Source organism: Odontesthes bonariensis, chromosome 8, assembly GCF_027942865.1.
Source record: "Odontesthes bonariensis isolate fOdoBon6 chromosome 8, fOdoBon6.hap1, whole genome shotgun sequence".
In the NCBI taxonomy this organism is placed as follows: Eukaryota; Metazoa; Chordata; class Actinopteri; order Atheriniformes; family Atherinopsidae; genus Odontesthes; species Odontesthes bonariensis.
The window spans coordinates 16773562-16792043 of record NC_134513.1 but is presented as its reverse complement, the minus strand read 5'-3'; the positions used below and the strand labels follow the sequence as shown (position 1 = coordinate 16792043).

General features: G+C 39.6%; 2 protein-coding genes across 2 annotated transcripts; both read right to left on the bottom strand.

The window, feature by feature from the left end:
* Positions 1–609: 609 nt before the first annotated feature.
* Positions 610–5711, bottom strand: asb13a.1 (ankyrin repeat and SOCS box containing 13a, tandem duplicate 1). The gene is made up of 6 exons (XM_075471951.1): positions 5016–5711; positions 3599–3786; positions 3220–3376; positions 2999–3133; positions 1072–1263; positions 610–949 (listed from the first exon to the last, which is right to left on the bottom strand). The coding sequence occupies exons 1-6, from the start codon at positions 5056–5058 to the stop codon at positions 792–794; spliced, it is 873 nt and encodes a 290-aa protein (XP_075328066.1). The 5' UTR covers positions 5059–5711; the 3' UTR covers positions 610–791.
* A 258-nt stretch (positions 5712–5969) lies between these two features.
* Positions 5970–18007, bottom strand: gdi2 (GDP dissociation inhibitor 2). The gene is made up of 10 exons (XM_075471950.1): positions 17860–18007; positions 12576–12683; positions 12156–12255; positions 11455–11589; positions 11128–11326; positions 10865–10996; positions 9114–9213; positions 7807–7978; positions 7381–7580; positions 5970–6681 (listed from the first exon to the last, which is right to left on the bottom strand). Exons 1-10 carry the CDS (start codon positions 17902–17904, stop codon positions 6529–6531), a joined length of 1344 nt encoding a protein of 447 aa, XP_075328065.1. The 5' UTR covers positions 17905–18007; the 3' UTR covers positions 5970–6528.
* Between the last annotated feature and the right edge of the window lie 475 nt (positions 18008–18482).

The window sequence follows — 18482 nt, the reverse complement described above, 5'->3', positions numbered from 1 at the left end:
TCATATAATTTCATGTTCAGTACTTGTATAGTTGCGTTTCTTTAGTTGCACTGGCACTGACTTATTGATATTGATTTCCCGACACAGTGAAAGTGGTGATATGATAACCACAATTTATTTATTTTTTTGTTTGTTTTTTATACAAGACATGAGTTGCGGGAGCGCGGAATTCTACCAGGTGGAAATTTCTTCCGGGAGTCTGTTTCAGCCCGTCGGACATTCTTTGAGACACAGCTAAGCTAAGCTTGAACGTTAGCCTGCCCGGGAGCAGGCTAGTTCAGCGGCACAAATTACCATGGTTACTCAATGGTTACCATGGCATTCAAATAAGCCACGTTGGTGGAACGGAACTCTCTCTCATATTAGCCAGAACTATCGAGATAAAACAAGGCTTTCCCTTAATCCAGCTTCGTGGAACAACCCCTCAGCGAGATGCGAGTTGTTTGTAAACAGCCGCTTCCTCGCCGTCGGCGTTCTGTACGAGTCACGTGACGCAGCGACAAACCGTGGTGTATGCTGGAACTTCTAGTTTTTATGACTGGTAGATGTGGAGCACAACAAATATCAAATATATTTATTCTCATTACACAGCAACCCCGATAATTGATTAATGCACTTGTTTATTATTAAGAAATAATGAATAATAAAACGCAATCAACAATAAAAAAGACAATCGCTGTTTGACTTATTGCATATCAAATAAATATGGAGGATGAAATATTTCAACATTTATAAGGTATTGTGTTATCCAATATGAATATAAATATATTCTATTTAAAATCCAACATAATTTACAAGCCGCTTTGCAGCGGTGTGGGATGATCACAGTACTGAAGATAGCTGTGGATGCGGTGCGATATACAGAGCTGAGGTATGCCCTCTGATGCCTTGGTTCCCAGCATCATCCTCACAGCAATCCTGCAAAGCTGCTGCAGGCTCAGCGGATTACCTGTCAACAACAAGAGGTTTTCATAGTCTTACTTACAGCGTTTCAAAAGCACAAAAGAGAAAAGGTAACTCATTGCTAGGGCTTCATAAAACGGCTGAAAGAGAAGCAATGGAGGAAGTTACTTTCAAAAAACTGGAGGCAGGAGTAAGAGGGAGATGCGGGTGTTGTGTAGTCTACAGGCTTTTTTCCAAGGTTATCACTGACAAACACGTTGGCTCCAAATTCCACCAGCATCTCGATCAGATCCACCATGTGGGCTCGAGCTGCATGGTGCAAAGCGGTCTCGTGGAACTTCACTGAATTCACATTGGCACCTGTAAATCCAGAAGAGTTTACATCCATGATTTCGAAATTGTAACAGTTGAAAAAAAAAAAATATATATATATATATATATATATATATATATATATATATATATTATGTCAGCGACATATAATGCCGCTGACAATCATGTTAATTCCACCACTTGTACTTGTTGTGGCAATTCTTAAAATTCCCAAAACATTCGACTTATTCCAAAAGAGCAACAGATGCACCGTGCAAGCAAACGAAGAACAAACTTTCTCCAAACTTCTCTTGCTTCTCTTGCTCTGGTAAAAAAAAAAAAAAAAAAGAACATACGCCCACCCAGGTACATACATGAAGCCTCAACTGGCCCATATTTCTATGAAAACCTAACTACATAGGTAACAGCAGATTTTCTTCAAAACAAACATCTTAAGTATCCTAAGCACAAAACAAAGTGCAGTTAAAGCTATGGTAGGTAATCCTAGAGAGCTAGCAAGAGAGCTAGCAAGATTCGAAAGTGTCCCCTCCTCTAAGCTCCACCCCCCCCTCCCCATTCCGTCAGTGCGTCATCCAAAGCCGGTAGAACCGCATGCGCACACGGAGAAGGGAGCCGACAGAGGGGGGCGTAGGCAGAAAGCAGAGGCATCTGATTGGTTTTTGTAGGCGCTCCAATCCGAGATCAGCGGGACGCTGATCTCGGATTGGTCAGCTTTTTCTCAGTCCTGCAGCTGCCACAGAGGTCTGATTATTTTCGTCCCTTTTTCTAAATACATCTTGTATAGATTTCTCTCAGGACAGACGGACCATTTCACCCAGTATTACAAAATGTGTTTCTGAACAGGATTACCAACCATGCCTTTAACAAAAAAAAACAGATAAACTGCTCCTGCAGTACTGTGGCAGTTAACATTAAATCTTGCATCCATGGGTTCATTTTGTGACCTAGACGTTTTATTTTTCTCTGTCATTTAGACTCGCGTTCTCCAAACAATAAGACAAAATATCTTTTTTAACCCTCATACCTGATTTAAAACACAACTTAATTTCTGAAAAAGACGTTTTAAAACGACCTAAAAACATCATATGTTAATATTTTTTTCCGCTTTTCTTTTCATAGATCTTTTATTCCACTTCAGTTCTGATCATAACTACCAAGTTTTCAATTATTTTAAAAAATGTAACCCTTTAAATACTGGTTTATATGATGTAAACGCCAATTTCTGTAAAAGAAAAAACACAAAAACTGCTATATTTTCACTATATGGAATGCAAAGTGGAATTGTTGAGCGGGGATAATTATGGTCTGGGATATGTCAATGATCAGCAACAACATTGAATTTTAGGGATTTTTAATTTTTTTGCTATGTCTGATTTAAAAAAAAAAACTCCTTAATTTCTGAAAAGGGACATTTTTGTTCATTTTTTTTCGGAAATCTTTTCTTCCACTTGAGTTCTGATCATAACCACCAAGTTTTCAATTATCAAAAAAAAAAAAAAAAAACTTTAAATACTAGTGTATATGAGGTAAACACCAATTTCTGTTCAAACACACACACAAAAACTGCTGTATTTTCAATGTATGCAGTGCAAAGTGAAATATGCTATGGGGAATTATTAGGTCTGGGATATGTCATTGATGACCAACAACATCAGTTTTTACAGATTTTTACTTTTCCTGCAATGGCAGATTACAGAAACGGCTCCCATAGACATCCATTAAGTGTAATATTTGTATATATTGTATATTTTTTCTCACTGACCTGCCCTCAGTAGCTCCTTGACACAATCCACACGTCCCTTAGCGCAGGCTATGTGAAGCGGAGGACCGAAGTGGACGTCAAATGCCTCCAGCTTAGCACCACTGGCTATCATCAACTTCACAACTTCCACATTTCCTAAGAGGAGTGTTAAGTCTCACTAACAATAAGAAAAAAAAATACAAAGTGTAATTCCTCTAAGTCTTATGTCCTTCTAGGTTTACCTTGTATGCAGGCCTCGTGAAGAGGTGTCGCAGTGAGAGCTGTGAGAGATGGGTTCACTTTGGCTCCATACTCTAACAGCAGCTTGGCACACTCCAGGCTACCAGCAGCACAAGCGTTACAAAGGGGAGTGCTGCCATGGATAGTTCGTATATCTACCTGCAAGAACCAGACAAACAATTCCTCTGTTTTTGGTGTTTTTTTTAGCAGCACAAGTTATACTTACCAATACCACAATGTTAACCCCTGCAAAATCTCTTTTTTCTTTGAAAAAATACAGATAAATACAAAAATTCTAATTCATAAACGCTTATTCCATACTTGACTGCATCACTTTGAACCTGTCTTCGTATTTCATCTGCTGTGGAACTTAAAACGCACCTGAGCTCCAGCCTCCAACAGCAGCCTGGCGCAGTTTGGACGAGCCTGTACGCAGGCTTCGTGGAGTGGCGTTATGTTATCCACAGTCACCATGTTAACAGAAGCTCCATCTTCTATGAGTTGCTTCACTTGTAGAGCCCTGCCATGGGATGCTGCCTCGTGCAGGGCAGTCCTGTCTGCCCAGAAACCTGGCATATACAAACACATTAACCTTTCACCGGCCAAACTTTGTCACTTGTAGCAGTAAAAGCACAGATTAAACAAGTTAAAACAAAGTATTGTTCCTTTACACCTTCCAGCAGGTATATTTCAATGATGAAAAATAATCTTTCTATTGTTTTGGATGGTTTGATGAACACAATATTGGTCTAAAATGTACATTTTTTTGTCTCATCAGACCAAAGTACTATCTTCCACATGATTGGGAAGTTTCACAAATCTATATTTGCATTATTATATTGACTACTCATGTGCTTCCTTGGCTTTTTTTCTGGCTACTCTTCCATAAAGTTCAGCTTTTGGGGAGCATACTACCTTCACTGGTCCAATAGACCCTCCTTGCTGTGGAGCTTCGCACCATTGTAAGGCTTTTCTTCTTTTACCTTTTTGGAACATATCACTGCATGGTGCGTCGTCGTTTTTATAGTTCTGACATTGTTTTTTGACGCATTATTCCTTCCATTCATTTTAATACCCAGTAGTATGATGACACTTTAATCTTATTTTGTCTTATTCGATTTTGTTGTATTTTATTGCTTTCACTGTTCTTTTATTGTTTTTATTTGTTTTGACTTATTCTTCTCTTTATTTATTACCTACTGTAAAGCACTTTGGTACATCGTAATGATTGTTTGTAATGGGCTGTATAAATAAAATACATTTACATTTTTTTTTCTTTCCAAAATTGTGTGACGCACAACGGGATATTAAATTCTGGATGTTTTATCCAACGACCCAGCCCAGCCCTCATCTATCTTTTTTTTTTTTATATATCTCTGCATATGTGCAAAACACATAAAGTAAAAGTTGCACATTATTTCATTGCAACTTTTTTTAAAACATTTCTGAATTTTCCCTCCAACAATTCGTTGCATTTGTCGTTCCATAACGTAAAATACAAAAATGTGGCCAACCAAATCCCCAGTTGTGAGGCAGCATAAACAAGCGCCTGCAGGCTCGAATACTCGCGTTCGACACCGCAAATAACTAGTTAGCAACTAATATTATTTTACCTAGACACCTTTAAAGCAGTGGAATTGTTTCTCGTGCTCTAATGCAGCTTTACTTTAAGGTGTCACTTAACCTGTAAGCTCGTCGTGCTACGCGCTGGGCACGAGACTGATACGAATCAGCATTTTTAACGTTGCCAAACAGCTAGCTTACATTTGCCAGCCGTTCATAAACTGCCAGAGCTTACCGATATCGCAAAGAAACGTACGGCGAGCAGCTGTCACCTCCATGACAAACCTCTCGAACACGAACTATATTGGTCCTTACAGTTCATGCATTCAAGATACGGTTAGCAGGATTTCTGCCAGTGCACTTGTTTTGAGTTCCGACGGCGCAGCGAAATGTGGGAATTGTAGGAATTGTAGTCCTCTACGAAGATATTCCATGTGTGGCGTTTCTGTATCACATTTCAGCTCAGTAAAAAACATGTGCTCGTGTTAGGTCCCATATCACACAATAATTATACATTAGCATATAGAGAATGTCTGTTTGGATCACAATAAGCATATCTGCTGCAATTACTTTAGGATTGGAGAAAAACAACCAAAAACTACCACAAGTACTACTCAAAAAACTGCCATACTCAAAAACCAATCAAACACCATCGGTTATTGGAAGATTTTTTTTTTTTTTTTTTTAACTTTGCAGTACAGAAATCATTTGCCAGCCCAGTAGGTTTTTTTTTTTTTTTTTTCTTTCTTACAGTTGTTCAAAACCAGTATGACAGGGCTCTCATCAGTTCAATTCTGCTGCAGTACATATTTGGTCCTTTTTAAGCAATTATAACGAACCACACTTGCCATCTGCTGTTTATGCTTGGGTTTTCCGTCATTTTGCATAATACAGGAACTAATATATTTCCTCTGATGCATTGTAGTAGCTCAAGCTGTTGAGAACAGGTTCAGGTCGTTTTATCCTTGACAATATTCACCACTGTGGCTTGGCTTACAGTAATATCGTCTTGGCAGTGTATGGATTAAACAAGAAAGGGTAAAAAATATTTATATGAAAATGCCAAGCTGACAAACTAAACCATTTATTTCACAAAATCCGACTATATGATGTGTTGGCTGAGACTCACAGAGTTGTCTACTGTTGGTGGGCCTGTCTTTTCTCAAATTATCACACCCCACGAGGAACACTCAGTTACATGATTTAATACCCAAGGACAAAGCAAAACCGCCTCTTTCTCTCTCTCTCGACCCAACATGAAAAATGCATACCTGCAGAAAACAAAAATATTGTATTTGTAGATATTTTACACAACCTTTTACACAATGACAGAACAATTGGACAACCCCCTCCCCCCCAAAACAGATACTTACTGTAAGATATTTCTGATTATGAATTATCATTTAATTTGGCATATTTGGGCAAAGCATCATCTTAACATGATGTTTAACAAAAAATGTACGGTCTTGACTGTCTACTAGGCATGACCAGTGTTTAGTGCAACATCCACCTGAATGTGATCTGGAAAAAAAGCATTGTTCCCTCCCTGAACCCTATCCAACAATACTATATCATATCTCTCTATATATCATGAACTTCTTCAATGGGCACACACTATACTTGGATATTCGTTAAGCCCACGGGTGTGTACATATTTTTGTAGGTTTTCTATTTTATGTCAGATTTCCACTGGTGTTGTTGTTGTCGTCGTCGATTTGATAATCAGGAGTGTTGCAGGTGCGTGGCCTCTACTCTGCTGCGTCGCCAAAGATGTCCTGCTTCTTGCGCTCCATCTCGGCAAAGTCGAATTCTGAGCCGGTCATCCTCCTGTAGATGTCCTTGATGTCATCACAGGTGGTCTCAAAGTGAGTTGTGGCATCGTATGTACGGGAGATAAAGATCTGGAGGGGGGGTAAAAAAGTGAGCTATTGAGTCATTTTGCTGTAAATATTTTTTGTGCATCTGTACCTGTGCTAAAACGGCACCTCAGATCTTAAATTTGTTGAAGAGGAACTCATTCTGCAGTGTTGCCTGTCCAGGGGCTCTGCTGAGCTTTCGCTAATTACGTGCAAATGCTATTAAGTGTCAAGAGAACACGCTTACGGTGATGTCAACATGAATTACAAATTCATTACTTGAATCCGTTTTATTTTTCTGTCATTTAGACTCGCGTTCTCCAAACAATAAGACAAAATATCTTTTTTTTTTAACCCTCATACCTGATTTAAAAACACAACTTCATTTCTAAAAGGGAACATTTTTGTCCCCTTTTAAAACAACTTAAAAACATGATATGTTAACATTTTTATCAACTTTTTTTTCTCATGCATCTTTTATTCCACTTCAGTTCTGATCATAACTACCAAGTTTTCAATTATTTTCAAAAATTTAACCCTTTAAAAACTGGTTTATATGATGTAAACGCCAATTTCTAGAGAAGTAAAATGTAAAAAAATTCAAACAAAGGCTAGATAAAAAAAAAAATAAATAGAACCTGGTCAATTATGTTAAATTTCACACATTTTTCTTGCAAATATTCTACAAAATACAACACCACTAGTATGGTCTTTCCATCTTTGATTTCTTCCCACTGAGCATACCTGGCTGTCGGTGCCCATGTCAGTCGGTACATATTGGTCGCTAATGCTGACGAACTTCTGCTCGACGGGCTCCAGTAGATCCAGAGCCGGCTTGATCTCTTTCTCCGGGTCGTTCGTCTCCACTGTGGTGCTGATAATTGCAATATATTTACCTTGTGCTGCCACGTTGTGAGCGAATGAGATCATACAAACGTAGATGTCTGAAAATGAAGAGAGCGGGAGAAGACATTACATTTCATTTCAGGTAGTTTGACAGTGAAAGATTCAATGTTGTTTTCTGTAAAAACCTTTTGATGTTACACGTTTAAAAATGCTAAAGGTATTGTGGTTAATTATTGGTTGTGTCCCGCTCCATCTTAAACTATGATGAAACTACGTTTAGACACTTGACTAAACGGGTAACAGTCTGTTCAAGTATGCACTCACCATGCTTCCTGTTGACCTGATTCTGGGGGATGATGATCTGGCATGAATTGATGTCACCGGTGTTGGGGATGGGGTGACTCAAGATGCAGATGACTCTGATCACCTGACCCGCTTTGCTGACGCTATTCATAATGTAGCTGGGGTCACAGATGAGCTGTTTGCACCTTGCAATCTGAGGTGGAAAAACAGTCAAGGAGTTAAAAAAATACATGTTTAACTGAGAGGGAATGGAGTATTGTAAAAGGGCGATTGGGGGAAATTTATATTTTTCCTTTTAGGGCTGAATTAAATAAAAAATATATATGAAGAGTCCAGATTAAATAATATTTTAATAACCCCAAAAAAGGAATTCATTTTGCAGCATGAAAAATTGCAGGAACGACCATCACCGATGCACCACATAACTGTAGACATCTGGATGTTTCTGGTGATGATGGGACTCTGGATGTAATGGAAGTCTGAGGTTTGCAGAGTTAAAGAACTGGCGAGTGTTCGGTCCCCTCGTAGTGATCCTGTGCTTCCGAGCCCCTTCTCAGACCCACAACCCTTCAGTCGCTTTAACTGGGCTCTGTTTGTAAGGTAGTCAATAATGCATTGTGATGTTGCGTTTGTAACCTGGCAACAGCTGAGCAGATGACGTCTAACAGCATCGGCAGCAGTGCTGGGTAACATATATCACCACTACTAGAGTAGCATAGGTTAACTACTAGTACACAATATGCACATAAATCAGCATCATTTCCAATCTCATCCTTTTTTTGTTTTTGCTAACCATCTGACCTTCTGCATGAGGACGGAGGGATCACATAGTTTAAACTACCTCCACCCCTTTCTCCATCTTGCTCCTGCCCAACATTCACAGCAAATGAAAAATAAATTAGCTGCTGCTGCTTCAAAGAAAAAAAAACAAAACTCATCTGTTGGCATGGTAACTCATCAAGAACAAGGAGAAATAGCTCAAATGGCACAGCTTCTGAACCTGTGCACCAAAAAAAGTTTAATCGTGAGTCAAATTAGAATGCCCAAAGTAACGCTTTCCGATTTTTATTCCATGCATCCATATTTAAGATCACAGGGCATTCACTTGAAGTCATAACTGATAATCTTTGCTTTCACCACAACTGGATCCATAGAAAGATAAATGTGGGATGAGTACAGCACTGATTGTGGATGATCTAACCCCAATTTGACAAGTTAGTAAGCAGAGCCTTTTAACATTCACTTTGTAAGATAGGATTACTAGTTTCTTCTATTTTTTTGTCTCTCTCAATCTTAACAGATCATTTCATTCAGTCCAGCGTGCTCACCTCTCCCTCGGACTTGACTCCCACCACCTTCCCATTCTCCATCACGATCTCCTCTATGGGCTTGTTCAACATGTACGTCCCACCATAGATGGCACTCAGCCTGGAATAGAATCACAATGTTGTTTCACATATCTTTATGTCATTATATTTCAACAAGAAGCCTTAAAAAGAGTTCCAATTGTTTTTTTTTTTTCCACATTTGCGTTGGTTTTTAATTTTGAATTACATGCGGTACATGATCATTACCCTCAAATTAATCTTGTAATAATAAGACATGTACTAGAAATACACCCCACAACATTGAAAACACTCTGGTTGCAATCCTTTTTTTTTTTTTAATGCAGGACAACCCAGCATCCTGGCATTTGCAGGAGTGTTTCCTTGACTTTTGCCACCTATCTAAACATTTCTGTACACCAGTCACAGCCCCATGAAAAAGCCCAGAGGGAAAAAAGCTTAGACGGGGTTTAAAGACTCTGAGATTTTCAGCCAGCCTCCAAATTCCCAAATACCAATTTGATAAGATTGGATAGCATCTGTGGGAAGTGAGCCCAATTCCACAAACACTCAACAACCCAAAGTATCTATTGCCAACGTCCCGATTCGTGACAACACCAGACAGTCCGGAACACTCTCGGACATTCTTTGCGATATCCTTTTCACTGCAAGCTACGCTAACAAAGCAAAGTAGTCGGTCCAGAATTCAAATCTGCAACACAAGATAAAGCGATAAAGCTACTATATGGGCTTTTCAGAAGGTGAAACTGGTTCCTTTGTAGGCTTGGAACGACTATGGAACTGTGACGATGGGAAAAGTGTTCAACTGTTGAATCTTTATTTTTTCTAAATCAGTACTTGGAAAGGTCTGGTTGGGAATGTTTGTTTGCCTCAGTTAATCTTAGATGCACCATCTGACCTCAGCCATAACCACTTCCAGCTGCCCTTCACACCATTCAGATCCCAGTGTGATACCAGCTCCGGTACTTAGCTTGCTGTAACCACAACGATGGGAGTCGACAAATAAAGTCGAGTTAGATTCAACCAGGAATTTGCAGCACAAACTCAAAGCTAGGAGAGTTTAACATTTAGACAATTTTCTCTGTCCAAAGTGATTAGTACATTAAATCGAAGACAGCTGAAGGCCAGAAATCAATAAAACTATTGCGTAAATAGCCAGAACGTGTGGCAGTCAGCAATCAAAAAGTCAAATGCAGAACTTTAGTGTGTAGACTCAGCCAGCGACAGCACGCAGAGGAGTAACACACACACACAAAAAAAAACAGCCTTTAGTTCACATCTCTTACTATTCAAGGTTTTCTATGTAGCTATTTCAGTTGCATATAACCACACATGCATGCTCTACTAACAGATCATAACCACTGAGGAGTAGCAATTGTTAAATGACATTTTATTTAACTGATGTATTCCCTTTTTTTTTCCTGTGACTGACCACTGCCTCTTCCTCTTTCTGAACACCGCTACTACTCTGCAGCACAGAGAAGGGTGGCCAAGTTTGACTCCAACAAACAGGCTCACAAATACTAAGTTCCCAGTGGAGCTTTAACCTTTTATGGAAGTAAAATAAAACAAACAAACAAAAAAAAAAACATGAAGAGTTTCCCAATCTCACAGCATGTGTAATGTTCATTATAAGAAGCTACACCAAATAGTTGCATGTTATTTTTGACCTTCCCTTGGCTAATAACCTTGCACATGTACAACAGATGTGTGTAATGGGATGCGTCTCCTACCTTGCAAAGCCTTGTGGCAGTTCTCCCAGACCATACAGTGGATACAGGTATGGGCTCTTGCCATATCTGGCTAGAGACTCGCTGTAAAGCTTTATCCTGTGTATCGTTTGGATGCAGGGTTGATCCAGGTATCTGAGTGAAGAAAAACCCAAGAGAATTTGACATTAAAAAAAAACGAAAACAAACGAAAATAAAAACCACGCTGTGACGAGCATGATAAAAACAATTCTGTGTGCGTCATCAGAACTCCAGAGATTACTGACTCGTCTGTTCGGTAGAGTGCCAGGGAGTGGCCGGTGAAGTCGATAACCTCCTGGCCCAGGCTGAACTTCTGGAAAATGGCCCTCATTGTGGTCTTGTTGGGATCGACGCCTTCCATGGTCTTAGGGTCGTTCTCATCGAAGTTGGAGATGAACATCAGGAACTTTCTGAAGCGCCGTTTCTCAAACAACCCCATCAGGCCTTTAGGAGACGGAGAGAGTGGGAACTTTGAGGAAAAAAACTCACTGAACTAGATGACTAAAAAAATAAATAAATAAATAAAACAAACTGATTCTACATCAAACGTTAAGGACTTTTACTAAACTTACTCGATGCCAGAGCCTCAGTCTCAGTAGAGGGGACCTTATAGATTTTCCCGCCCTTGTACACGTAACTGCCTTCGATCACCTTGAAATCTAGGTAGCGAGTCACCTGTGTGATCAGCAGCATGCGGACCAGTTGACCTGGGACGACAAGCAAACAAAATCATTACTGTCACAAAAAAATAGACAGATATTCATGATGGAAACACCTAAAATCAGTGTCCTCAAAATCAAACATGTAAATTTCAACCTATGAGGATAAATAAACCATCATGCATCACTAAATGAGAAGATTAAAGAGAATATTCAGTTGGCTAAGTATTAGTAGAGGTACGACTCTTGCCTAATTGCCCCATTTATTCCTCTTGCGTTTTTTTCTTTCTTTTTAGAAATGAACCCTGCGACGATACATTTTTCCCCATTCAAATTAAGAAAGCATTCAATTCAATTTCAGGGGCTTTCATCTTCAATGGCACTTTTCATTCAGAAAATTAAGTCAGATCAGTCTAACATTTTATGCAATGCTTTAAAAAAAAGACAAAAAGCCTTGTTACATGCAGTATGTTGTCTTTTCAGTGCACAAATAAGTGGAATTGAGACATTTCCACATCTCCTATTTTGTGGGCAAGTGTTATGCTCCTTAGTGGCAGGTTTAAATGAAAGCCTACAGCTGTATCAGATATTCAAGGTGACTAATTCAAGAATACCATTAGCCATGAGGAACTTGGGGATGAGGTCCACATTCCAATCCCGGCCTTTTCCCATGGACTCAGTAGGGCTACCGGGAATGTTGAAGCGCTTGTAAAGCTGCAGGGGGGGGGACACACAGAACCAGACTTCACCCATAGCCAACAGCCAAACCAACTTCCAACACAGGAGCACTTCAGAAAGCAATGTATATGGTTGTAGATGGACTAAATCAGCAGATGGAAGCAAATCTGTCGTGTTTTTCTTTTTGTTTTTTTAAGAAAATCATTGACAAAAAAAAAAAAAAAAAAAAGTAGATAAAAGGCAAAAGTATGAATGCTCTTTCCTAGAATGAGGTTTAGATGGATCTAAAACCCATAAATACAACGTAATTAGTAGTCATTGCAATTTCCCAACATGGGAAATTTGGATCAACGTACCTCCTCAAGGGGTGTGATGGAAGCACTCTCAGCTCCATAGTACGAGTTGCGGTCCATGTGCAGAACCTTCTTCCCCTTCACTGACATGATGCCTGATAAAATGCATTCCTGTTGGAAGAAAGAAGAAGAAGAAAAAAAAATGGGAGTAAGATCAAGATGAGCCGCATACCAATGTCTTTTCTTTCCCCATCATGGTTTCCAAAACATCACCTCCCCTTTTCTCAGCCAGTAGACACATGAAAGCCACACATATGCAGGCATGTATGTGTGGCTTTCATGTTACACGCATATATACATATCGTCAAATGCGTTACTGGAAAGGGGAAAAACAACTTTAAATCCTCACATCATCATAATGACTTCATTTATGACTAGTTCCTACTGAAGCAAATGGCACACGGTTTTAGCCAGGGCAGAAACAGAAAAGTACAGCCAGATACTGGCAGCTCAAAGCATTTAGCTGTGACACACCCAGTTTGTGAGGCGCTGGGGAAATGATGGCAGCTTTAACTCTCGGAGGCTTGGTGGTGAAGGGGGAAAAAAAAAAAATGTGCTGGTTTGCCAGTCTGGAACTCTAACATAACCCTTGGACTTGATATGATTACAGCCCAAGGTTTGTAGAAATCAAGCAAACATGATGCGCGTCATGTGAGCGCAGACTGCAGAACAGGTTTTACAACTGAAAAGGAGGGTTGGACACAAGGGGCACGTGCTTTTATTGGTTTCCTCACATGACGACAACAAATCAGACTTTTTGAGTGACGTCAAAAGGGATACAGAGAGTGTTGGGTTTGATGCAACTCCAGGATACATTGGTCTGACTTGCAAGAGACTAGAGAAAAAAAAAAAAAAAGGTATAAGAACACTCTTTTTTACAACCCTCGAGTTAGTCCATAAACAGTTAGAGCTATTGTCCCGTTAAGACAATGCAATCCATTAGCAGCGCAACACACAAGGATGAAGAACAACACAGATTTTTCTGGTGAGAAAATGGAGACTAGAAACAAGGCTGACACTAGTGACACGGTTTAAAATCAATTATATAGTGTTCGCTCGAATCTCAATGAAGATTTTGGGGTTGTAGTTTTAGACGGGGACATTTCTGAATCTCCAGACTCAGAGCTCTCAGGCAGCTGTTTACCGCAGGGAAGACACCGACAACTCCCGAGTACTGCACATTTCCCGTAGTTTTACCAGTCAAAATGAGCCTGCCATTCTTGATTACGTACGTTAATTCACGAACATTCAAACCACATTCTGACAAGCTTATCTGACTGCAGCAATAACTCTTTGTAATTCAATCAATAAACCTGACCCGACCCCACGGTGCTTTTCCATAAATAGCAAGAAAGGCAATGTCCACGAGGAGACATCAGAACAAGTGGCATTTATGCATCCCTTTCCATACAGCACATGTAGAAACGACACATTCACATGAAAACAAACACACGGGTGTGGGTGGGTTCATTTGGACTGCTTTGTAGAGTAATCCAACTGACCTTCGCATCAGATAAACAACAGCTTTGTCCAAACCTTCCCACTGCAAAGGTTTTACTTGCAATTGTTAGGCCCAACACTAACATTTCTTCACAGCGCCTGAGCCAAACACAAGATCTTTGTTCTACCATCTGTTCCAACACATTTATATACCACATGATGTACCGTGTTATCTTGCACAAATAAAAAAATACCGCACGTCTATTGTGGCTCTCGCAGTCTCTGTTGCAGGTAAATCCTTTTCCTTTACAGAAATGTTACCCGTTTATGTACAGAAGTGAAACCTATGACCAGTGGCCTAAAAAGATAATATATAGGCATTCTGATAATCTAACGTTTTCATATTTGCCAGTGTAACATTATTAGCTTACAGTTGTTTTTCAAAATAGACAAGTGAGAAAAGCAACAGGAACATAAAATAATTTGTGATATTGCAGAGCTCATATCTACTGACTGATGGTGCCTTGTGCCTTGAGATGATATTTGTTGTATTTGGCGCTATATAAATAAAAATGAATTGAAGGCACACAAATCGAAGCTGTTAAACTCGGCAGTTTTCGTGACGAAACCAGTCTAAGAGGTTCTGATGTGTCACTACGCAACTGAAGCCAGCCGGCTGCCTGTATAAATGCAGGCTTTGACGAGAGCGAGAAGCAGCCTGTTCATCACTCTTTCAGCCAAATAGCAGTTGCCATGCTGACGGAGGGGAAAACGCATGGATACCGCCAGCAATCAGGCAGACAAACACAGTCAATATAACACACTGGAAGCAGGGTCAATGTCTGAGTTAAATTTCTAACGCATTACACCCATTAAAAGGTTGCAAGCTTTGATTGTACGGCAGTGAAATCTTCAGGTCACACATTGGACTTTAATCCACAAGGATGGATTAGATAAATCATGTAAAGCTTTCTTTGAGGTAGAAATTAAAACTGAAGAGATGCAGCAACAAAAATTGATTTAAGCATTTATGGACCACATAAAGGCTTAAATATGCTCTTCTGTGTTGTGGGTAGAAACTGAATGTCTGGTTGACTGGTAAACACTGGATAAATAGTAATTAGCATTTGATGAAATTGTTTATGCAAGTTTATGTGACCAATTACTGCATGTACTACATTATAAAAACAACACATAAATGGTTTACTGTACTGGAAAGTTAACTACAATGACCAGCAGATTAAAGTTCTACATGCAAAAACATGTGACATGCTTATACAATTGGAATGGAATGTGGTAAATTCAGAGCTACATTTGGTTAAAGTCCATAATGCATATTTTTACAACGTATTATACTGAATCAGCAAATTCTGACTTCTACAAGCATCAGCAATTCTGATTCATTATATTGTAAGTGTAAGCATGGTCTTTTCCCCCCCTCCAAAAACACCATTTCCTCCTGCTGATTGGAAGATATCAGCTGCTGAAAGCTTCAGAAAATAGTCTTCAATGACCACCCGATACTGATTGAAAGAATGATCTTAGAATATACTTTGGAATATTTGACTTTTGTATCACTTGCCTACTTTTCATCACAAGTTACTCACATATTCTTCCAAATATAAGCGCACTACTACACTGTCAAATTTGTCTATTGCTGAATTGCCCAACGAGCGAATGCTGGCCCCGTTTGCTTGCAACATATGAAGAGCTGAGAGCTGCATAATTGGGATCAACACAAGCGTCATGATATTAATCAGACTGCACTTGGATTCGGTTTGATATCTTGTGACAAACAATTTCTCAGATGGGGAGCCCCAGAGCAAAAAAACAAACAAAAAAAAAACCCTAGATTTATAGCACTGACACAGTGTGTGCTTGTTGTTCAGTGGACAAAATTCATTAACTTTATAATTTATATCTCCGCCATGGCGGCAACTCAAAGCTAAAGCACAAACAACAAGAGTAGCATACATTTCAAACTGTTGCACATATTTTCTGAGCAGCACCATTTGGGGAGCACTGAGAGGTTGAGAAAGCTTTATGTATCAACTACATTCAAGACCAAGAGAAGTAAAGTGAATAAATATAGTATGCATAGTAAATTAGCAATATCCGTAGAAATCACAAACTTCTAAATTCAATTTAGTTTATTTTGTGTGTGTGTTTAATGCAGCACCTACTACATTTCACATTACACATTGCATCATGCATTTGCAATTTTGCATTGACTGTCAAATAGCAAACTAGCAGAAAGTGTACGACATCAAAAGAGGAACAGATAGTGACAGATATAGGTGAATTCACTCATTTACAAGAGGAACTATTACTATGAATCTACAGCATGCCACAGACAGTCTGTGCAAGACTTTTCTGGCTGGGTGGAAACCAGCGCTCATTGAGCTGGCCTGCTGGAGTACTCGCAGTCTACTTTCAGTTCCAGTTTTGGCAGAACCACACCCAAATGGAAGTTTAAACAACAATCTGTTCACCAATTTTTTTTTTTTTTTTTTTTTAAAAATCAAGCTCATCCGGCTCAATTGTTTTCACCCCACTACCTCTGTCTGCTCTGAGCCTGAGCACTTATCCACAGAGTTTATTTTTGCTGGGACCAAAAAAAGTCACACTGAACTTATCAAATAAAGCTCGGTTGAGTCCTTAAATAAAGCCACTCAAATTGTAGACCGAGGTTCTGCAGATTGAAGACAGTCCAAGAAATGCATTTGAACGCCTCAGAATACACATGAAGCTGGCCACTGACTACAAAGCCATCACGGGATTTCCATGATATGCTTCAGCCGTACAAAAACTGACAGCAAGTCAGGAGGCCTCCAAGACTATAATTTCCACCGTTGAGAACTGGCATGGTAAATGTTGACAAAGATTGGCTTTGAATAAACACACCCCACGCGAAACAAGAATAGCTCAGCAAATCACACAAAACACTGAACTAGATCGGTTTTTCTGTGCCTTTTAGTGTGCAGGATTATACGACGCAAATTCAAGGCACAGGTCGTCAGCCTCTTGCAGTCCAAATAACTTGGCAATTTACCGACGAGCAGTCAAATTTTTCCAAATACCTTTGGTTTAACAATGAAAATGCAAGCATGTTGCCAACTCTACGACGGTTACCAATATTGAAGTTATAAACGACTTTGTTTTATTGCTCGGGTTGCTTGGTCCACCACACTAACAAGCTCAAGCGGAAACTTCCGAATGCTTGAGTTTGGTGAGATCGTTTGGGTTGTAGACATTTTCAAATAGCCGGCATTTCTTGATAAAATGACACCAAAGTGACACAGTGTCAATCCTGTTATCAAGCACTGCGTGAAAAAAGATTAATAGAGGAAGCTAAGACAGGTCGCCACTCTATCGTTAGCCGGCTAATTAGTTAGCTAAAAGTAGGTCGGCTAACGTTAGCGGACTTATCATCCGCCTTATAATCTTGAGTGAGAGAAGCTGTGCAAACTGACCCTCTACTTTCCGATAAGCAGATAGGTAACTGTAAATTAAATACAGAGACAACAGAACAATTACTAACAACAGTAACTGCATCAGGGCTTAAACTCGTTTTGTGTAACTTTGGAATTGGCACCATTAATCTTTCCAGACACTAGTAGCAGATAGCACAGCGCTAGCCATTGGTGTTAGCGAGACCATTTCAAGTTTCCATTACATTGCATGTTGTCCCCGTCTCTCGGTTAGCGGCTAAGCTAGCTACTTAGCGCTAGCCCAGCCCATTAGGCCCAGTTATCTCAAAGCCAAACTGTCAAGTGCTAACTGCGTTGGTAACAGGTTGCAAATCACTTCCACGTTGCAGATTACATGCTGTTTGACGCCCTCTCACCGTCAGACCAGTGCCCAGAACGATAACGTCGTATTCTTCATTCATTTTTTCAAATCTTTAGTCTTCTGCTCCTGGCTGTCGGGAAAGAAGAAAATGGAGATCTGTGGGGCTGGAAATGAGAAAGGGGCTGCGGTTCAGCGTCAGGCGCTCCTGGGGGGCGGGGCTTCTAAGCTTGTCAGTCATCGATGAGGCGCAGAGCGTGATTGGCAACGTAGTACCTGCGTGAAAAAAGAAAAAAAAAAAAAGTAATCATTTCTAAAAACGTACAGTCGCAATACGAAAAATACAGTAAGACTAGACGTGGCAGTTTGGTATTGAAAAAGGCCATTCAGTTACGGTTTACCCATAATTACTTACACCGATACCTTTAGCTTTTCACTGTATGACCATTTATATATATATATATATATATATATATATAATACATGGTATTTATAACGCACTTCTCAAAAGTGCTACAGTGGGATAAAAGACAAATATTAAGATCAACAGCAGGGACAGTAAAATGCAAATAAAATACACAAATAAAAGTAGTGAGTCCTTTAAATGCAAAAGTAAATAAAAACAGGACAGAGCATTTAAAGGGAAAACATTGGGTAAAAAGAAAGGTTTTCAGGCCTGTT

Bases quoted from the DNA above. Each gene is read 5' to 3' on its own strand.
- asb13a.1 (XM_075471951.1), bottom strand. From the start codon at position 5,058: ATGGAGGTGACAGCTGCTCGCCGTACGTTTCTTTGCGATATCG. The intron at 3,134-3,219 runs GTAAACCTAGAA...CACTCCTCTTAG, and splicing joins TCACGAGGCCTGCATACAAG to GAAATGTGGAAGTTGTGAAG. The intron at 1,264-2,998 runs GTCAGTGAGAAA...CTGGATTTACAG, and splicing joins CAAGGAGCTACTGAGGGCAG to GTGCCAATGTGAATTCAGTG.
- gdi2 (XM_075471950.1), bottom strand. From the start codon at position 17,904: ATGAATGAAGAATACGACGTTATCGTTCTGGGCACTGGTCTGACG. The intron at 12,684-17,859 runs GTGAGAGGGCGT...TTCTTCCAACAG, and splicing joins TTCTGGGCACTGGTCTGACG to GAATGCATTTTATCAGGCAT. The intron at 11,590-12,155 runs GTATTCTTGAAT...TTGTCGTCCCAG, and splicing joins CAAGTTCCTCATGGCTAATG to GTCAACTGGTCCGCATGCTG.